This window comes from Oreochromis niloticus, linkage group LG7 (genome assembly GCF_001858045.2).
Source record: "Oreochromis niloticus isolate F11D_XX linkage group LG7, O_niloticus_UMD_NMBU, whole genome shotgun sequence".
NCBI lineage: Eukaryota > Metazoa > Chordata > Actinopteri > Cichliformes > Cichlidae > Oreochromis > Oreochromis niloticus.
The window spans coordinates 47640080-47647474 of record NC_031972.2 but is presented as its reverse complement, the minus strand read 5'-3'; the positions used below and the strand labels follow the sequence as shown (position 1 = coordinate 47647474).

General features: G+C 38.4%; 1 protein-coding gene across 1 annotated transcript; it reads left to right on the top strand.

Annotated features, from left to right (window-relative positions):
• Nucleotides 1–1742: 1742 nt before the first annotated feature.
• On the top strand, nt 1743–3777 carry LOC102076862 (T-cell surface antigen CD2). Its single transcript, XM_005451004.3, has one exon. The coding sequence runs from the start codon at nt 1863–1865 to the stop codon at nt 2862–2864; it is 1002 nt and encodes a 333-aa protein (XP_005451061.1). The 5' UTR covers nt 1743–1862; the 3' UTR covers nt 2865–3777.
• Nucleotides 3778–7395: the final 3618 nt, after the last annotated feature.

Genomic DNA, 7395 nt, shown 5'->3' with positions numbered 1-7395 from the left:
AAAGACACTAATCAAAAAGGTGGAGAATTTGAAATAAGCACGTTCTTTGCTTCATGTCAGCTATGATATAAAACGCAAGGACACCATATGTTTGTTTGACTATTTTCACCCGTGTCTGTGAACCTGCTGCTTTCAATTCATCACACAAACAAGCACGTGTAATCTTTACAACATTTGTAACTAGGAATTTATTGCATTCAGCCCTCTGCACACACTCAGTTGAATAGCTAATATTTTACATCAATCTGTTCCCTCGGGGTAGGAAAAAGTGTAATGACGGTGAAACTAGAAGAAACAGGTGTTCTTCTCGCCAAGCGTTTCTTTGAAGGTGCTGAGAGTTACAGAAAGATTGTGAATCACCGCTAATGGCATGAAATTATAGTTGTGGGGTGCAAAATGAACTCATGCCAGTGCAGCATAAGCCACCGCAGTAATTGCAGTACCTTGAAGGGTTATAGATGGCACGAATTGTGGAATGACAGAGGTGTGTTGTGCGTTAAATGAACAATGAACAGTGTTTACCGGGAATGCTGTGGGGAGGATTTACAGAGCGCTCCCTCGATTGTGATGACTGAAGTGCATTTCAATAGCAAATAGTTTATTTAATGGCACGAGGAAAGAAAAAAGCCAGCTCATTTTCACATCTACCAAATTAAAAAACCTAAAGACCGTGAAAGTAGCTGAAGCCGTGTGCCACCTGGACACTTGTTGAACTCAAACTAATCAGGCAAATAAGGTCAGACTGTTACTGTTCAAAGGAAAATACTGTTGTGTGACTTTCTGCAGAAGAGGTCTACTCTCAAAGGAAAGCTTCTCGAAAAGACTTATAGTTTCAAGGGGCACCATTTATAATTACAAAATACACAAGCTGAGCGGTTTAACTGAAGCCACTGAAACAAAGGCATTTGTAACAAATATTAACATGAGGCAGTGGTCTCATTACTCATTTGCTTTATCAGAAAAGGCGGCCATGACTAAACCAATTTAGACTCCACAAATAAAAGTCATTTGTATTCTTCGACAGGCAAAAACCAATAACTAGAATATATAAAGCAAAGGCCAGCGGGGAAATATCTTACTGGTGATTTTTCATGTTATTTTCAGTAATCTAATATAGCATGTATATTACCTTTTTGAAATATTATACTATTGCTGGATGTGTTCTTTTTACAGAGCACAGATCAAGTCATTTATTATGATGGTGTTGCTCTTTGAATGTCTTCTAATCTTTTCCAGTATGGGTGACGTTTCTGCATCTGCAAATAAAAAACGCTTTTAAATAAGCACAGATGATAAGTTTAACATATTGAGTATTGATTTTTGGCATCTTCATTGTGATTACTGGTACTACTACTTGGTACTTGTTTGTATCTACTTTTTGTATTTTCGTCTTAAAGAGAGATCCTCAGTTGCTTTATCTTGGGGTTTTGGTGTGGAGCTGTTCCTCATTGGAGAGCTATGGTTAGAGGGAGTTATGTGATGCAAACAGTGAATCCTCTGTGGCTTTTATAAATAGCATTTAAAAGGCATTACTTTTTGTAATGGTTTATTAAGTGGCATTTTGACCAAAACTCTTTCTCCACCACGTCATGCTGCGTATTCATGTCACATGAACCACATGACTCTGACAGCGCGTTTAGTCCGCTTTACAGAACTGAAAGTAGACTTTTAAGAAGTTCTTTCCACACTACTGAAGATTCACTTCCCAAATTTCTTGTTAATGTGTCAGATAAATTCTGAGTTGCAAATGTATCACTCCCATTTTGGTAGAACGGGTCCTGGAGCGAGGCTTGGAAAACATCCCAACTTCAAAAACTTGATCCTTTTGGATAATTGCTAGCTGGGGCATACTTCTGGATCTCATGGCATATTTTAAAGCCATGTTTGGTGCTGCAGTTCTTTTGGGATTCATCAACCTTTTAATGGCAAAAGAAGATACGTGTGATCTCTATGCCACTCCTGGGCAGAGTCTGACTCTGCCGTTTGCCTATGAACGACTGACAAACTCTCATATCCTGGAATGGGTTCACAACAATAAAACCATTTTCTACAGGAAAGGAAAAGTGTCACCTGGAAAACCAGAGGACATTACTTCAAATGGATCACTCGTGCTTAAGAAAATTGAGCTTTCAAGTCAAGGGATTTACCAAGTACATGTACTGCACCCCAGTGGTACATCTGCTAAAACATGGACTGGGCGCCTCTGCGTGCTGGACAAAGTATCAAAACCTCAGCTCAGTTATACTTGTGACTTCAGCTCTATGGCTGTTAATCTTAATTGCCACGTTACCAAACCTGAGGGTTTGGTGTTTTCATGGACGCTCGATAAGGAGACGTTAAAAAGTGAAACAAAACAAACACTGAGCATATCTCTTAACCATCTGAAAGGTGAGAGAAGTTTCACATGTGATGTGGCAAACAAAGTGAGCAAGGCGAGTAGCGACAAGGTTCGGCCAACTTGTCCACCTTTACTTTCTTTTAAACGTCAAACTGTTATGGCAGTGCTAGCAGGAGGAGGAGGTCTGATTCTTTTTCTGCTCTTCGTTATCGTTGGATTGTGTTGTTTACTCAGACGCAACAAAAGCCAAACGAGTCCCAGGGATAAAGGCGAACTGAGGATGCTTTCTCTACAGAAGCAGGAGACTCACTCTGTAAGTCCAGAGCACGAGAATAACCACCCAACAGAGGTTGTCACTCCACCGCTGAAACCACAGCCTTCACCAAGAACATATTACCAGAATGTTCCTCAGCTTGAAGTTCAGACTGAAAACAGCCCTCCACGGGTGCACGAAGTTCCTGACAGACCACAACCTTCACCTGTGCCGAAACCAAGGACCAGGAACTTCCAACAAGTAAACACCTGACATCACAATGAGTTTTTGGAGTTGTGACCAAAAATAATGTTTGTGGAAAATGTCCTTATTATCTTTGCTCACACTCATTGTCACTATTATTTACATGTCGAGTATATTCATGTTTTGGTTTTGCAGGTCTTTAAGCTAAAACTTAAAATAACACGATATTTATTTCCTTTTCAATTCCATGTTATGTGATTAAATCAATGTGTCATTCATTACTGACAGTCTTAGCTGTTATATCATGAATGATCTAATTCCAGAGGTAATTCAGTCTGACGATGTAAGCAACTAGTCATAATTGACATCATAGAAATGATGCATAATGCTTGTAATATTCTGTAATCGTCTTGCTGTTAGGCACTCCCACAAAAAGGTACTTCAAGCTTACTAAATCATTTTAGAAAACAGTTTTTTTTAGATTTATCTAACAGAAGTAAAGTGTTGGGACTTACACAGTATTTATGTATGTATTTTTCTTTAGCAAAGCAGGAATAGCAACTGTTCTATTAATAGATCTAGGACAAAAGTGGTTTATATCAGCATTAGGATACACAGACAGTAATTACTAACATGAAATCATCCACTGGTTTTATCTTTGAAATGAGGAGAACATTGCCAGGCTTTTTGTTTTTTCATGAATATTATAAGCTGTGGCATGAGATTTATTATTATTAGGCTTTAGAAATTATTTCAACAAGAGGAATGACCTCTTCTGTCAAAGAAATGATCAGTCACCATTTGACCTACTTCTGAAATCTTGTTTAAAAAATACCCCACTCACACAATAATCTTACATGTAATCACAATGTGTGCTTACAAACAGTATATGTTGTTTGAAATAAATAAAGCTGTCAAAATGATCTTGTACCACATATTTGCATGGAAAACTACATTAAACAGCTTATCTGTGTCAAACACAGCCCTTTGTCCGAGCTTCTTACATGTCAGCATTCTTGCACTTATTAAAATTTGCTTGCTTGCAAGAAGTTATTAAAGGGGGAAAAAAAATCAATAGAGAAATGGATTAGCTAAGGCAAATATCTATTATCTCCAACGGGTAAATGGTAATCCACACATGAAAGTGTTTGCTGTCTCGCCTAATGCTGTGTGACAGCCACATAATGGATTCCCCCTGAGCGTCATTGCCTAAAACTTACAAACCAATGTCATCTTTTGTCAGGTCCCGCTCCACTCCTGCTCTCTATACATGGCAAAAAAATTTCAGTCCAGCTGAATTTGGCAGTAAAGCTGGTATCTGCTCCTGGAACAATGCCCCTTTTTTTCTCCATTTCCCAAGAAACACTGAGTCTTGGCTGGCAACTTGCCACATCCAGTCACCAGCTTAAACCGTGCACAACATACATAGATGGAGATGAAGCAACACACACGAGCGTACATGTGCACCATGCATTGTCATTTACATGGGACCATTATACAGTTTAATGAAACACATCTCATATGACTATTCCAGGTCTACCCTGGAAGTGGAAGGGAAATACTTCTACTGTAAATTATGCTTAATCAGTGGCTCTTGGAGTCTAGAGGATACACCCTTTTGATCTTGGTGTGTGTGTCCAGGAAAAGGGTCAATTACCCTTGGAAAGTATTGTGTCAAATCATTTCTGTTAAGGTTCTCTTGTTGTCGGGGGCTGCCAAGTCTAAGGAAATCAGAACATCAAAAGTCAGCCAGTGCAATGGCGTTTTTCATCAGATTTTTCTGAAAACACAAACATTAGCCTTCTGTTACCATTTTCTCCCACTTTGACCTCCGTCCATTACTGACACGTAAAGTATACAACACATCGAGCGAGCTGAAATCACAGTCTTTCAAATCAAGCTCCAATTTATTGAAAAGGAAACATGGCCAATTACTCTTAGAAAAAAAACCCTCAAAGTGAATGCACTTTTGTTTGCTCTCACTGCCTTTAAAAATCATTCATCGTGTAAAGTAAGTAGAAACTGTAGTTCGTGGTCTTGCTGTATACATAAGAGAAAAGTGGTGTTAAATTCTTTATTCGAATGTCTCATTAAGTATCAGATTTACAGTATCTGTCAGCGCACCAGTCCTATTGATGTTATTCTTCTCCATCTGTGCACCTCACACTTTCGCTCCCCCACACAGCACATGCAGTTTGCTGGCTGTCTCTGCACAGTCTGTGGGTGAGTGCAACACAATCTTACAAATTTGCTGAGAGATCTGGCAGAACTGATTTTTTTTTTCTATGAAAGTAGAATACTTTCCAGACTTCAGCAAGCCGAAATACACTGCATGTCAAAGAACTACTCAGCGTGCACGGTGTTTCTAACCAGCTCTCACGTTTCTCGCTAAAAGATTATGTCTTTAAAGGGAAATTAACCTTTTCATCTGAATATGATGTTGGCTGCATTAAGCAATGATCCTTCACTGGGTTGCACCAGGTGGTGTGTGGCTCCTTGCAACATTCTTGTAAAAACTAGTTTAAAAAAACGTGTCTTAACCATTTCGGTTACCTTAAAACTAAAGAATGTTTTAACAAGAAAGACTTCTGCAAGTTTCAGGAGGCTGTCTAATCAAAGGCAATTCACAAATCACTGTAGCATGACGAAATTCCAAAAACAACTTGTCATTGGAGGCAAAATAGTTCACAGACACGCATGAAGGTCTAGTTTTTTTTTCTTTTTTGTGAATTTGGGCTATAGGTTAGAAAAAACAACATAAAAGACTGGCACTACCACTGCATAGCATCCCCTTGTCTTTAAACAGCAGTCCATAAACACCTGAGTTTGGAGTTCAGGTGTTTAATTTCTTTGGAGAGGAATGTTGTCCCATTCTTGTCTGATATAGGATTCTCACTGATGAGCAGTTTGGGGTCTTCTTTGTTGTAATTTTCACTTAACGAAGCCGTGCTGTTGTAATAGTTGCAGTATGGTGTTTAGCATTGTCTTGCTGAAATAAGCAAGGTCGTCACCGAAAAAGATCTGGATGAGAACATTTTGGTCTAAAATTTGCACAAACCTTTCAGCGTTGATTTGGCTTTCCAGATATATAAGCTGCAAATTTCATAGTCACTAATGCACCACCATACTGTACAATCAGAGATGCAGGCTTTTGAAATGAGCGCTGACAACATGGCAAATGCTCCTTGTCCTTTTTAGTGATTTCTGGCATGAGGATCATTATTCTAAAATTGTCCCACAATTTTTGTAGACTGGTGAACCATGTTTACTTCTGAGAAACTCTGCTTCTCTAAGATGTTCTTTTTATTCCCGGTCATGTTACTGACCTGTTGCCAGTTAATCTAATTAGCTGCAGAATGTTCCTCCAGCTGTTTCCTTTTAGTACCACTTATTTTTTGTTGCCCCATCTGAATTTTTTGAGACATGTTGCTGCATTCCAACTTTTTTGGGTCCAGGGTTGTACTTGTAACATATTAGTCATTGTGCAATATCTATAATCGCACGTTATAACTTCACAGGTTAGTGTTTCTGTCACAAATAGGAGTCCCAGACCTCTTGCGCCTTAACAAGAAACTAAGGTTGATACATAGGTAACTTTTGACTGTTTGACTTTTGACAGACTTTCCCAACAGATGTCTACTGAGTCATTACTAGATAAGTCAAAAAATATTAATCTACTGTGGTTAGGAATGCATGTATAAATCAGTAGATACCGTAAGAGTCCAGGAAACGAGGAACAGAGGTCACACAGGAGGAAGGAGAGAAGAACAGAATCAATGTTACAACCACATCAGCAGTGAGCGAAAAAAAAATATTCCCTTAATTTTATTCTAATGCCTCAGCAGCTGTTCTGAGCCAAAGAAGCTGGCGTGTGAAAAGAGAAAAAGCTGGGAAAACAACAGCCCTTTGTCAGACACAGACCTAGAAAGGATCTCTACAAGCATTAGTACTCAGGAAGGAATGTGAAAAAAAAATATGTACATTGCATCCCGTCCGCAGGAAAAAAGTTCACAAGTAGTTCAGTAAAGCAAAGAAATTTCAGGATTTAAAAAATGGTTAAGAATTCTATATTTAATATTTCCAAGTACAAATATTGTTTTCTTTTCATCTGCCTCATATCTGCATGCATATCAACATGTGAATCTTCACACGTGAACAGCTTAGGACATAATATTTTTATTTTGGAGGGGAGTGCGTGCAAAGCTAGCTAAATAAATAAATAAATCACTGAATACTCTGAAGCTACATGTGCAAATGAATTAATACCCTGAGGCTACAGTATATGTGAACGGAACTAGTCTGTTAAATTACATTTGTTTTGATACCTACCTAAACCCTGGTTGTGCTTTTTACAATTATTCCTCATTATGAGTAACAATTTTAAATGCTTTCCAGTACAAAACCCTGTTTTGGCTTCTCTGATCATGTTTATTTTAGTCTAAGAATCATCCACTGACTGGAAATTGACTTTCAGCATAAAGTAAGTGTTGTTTTGTACAAATTTAAAATGGGTTTAAATGAACAGTGATCCAAGAACCAAACAGTTGAAAAAGTACTTTAAATGCTGACTTCAGTCCTTGTTTTAAAATGACAACCTTTA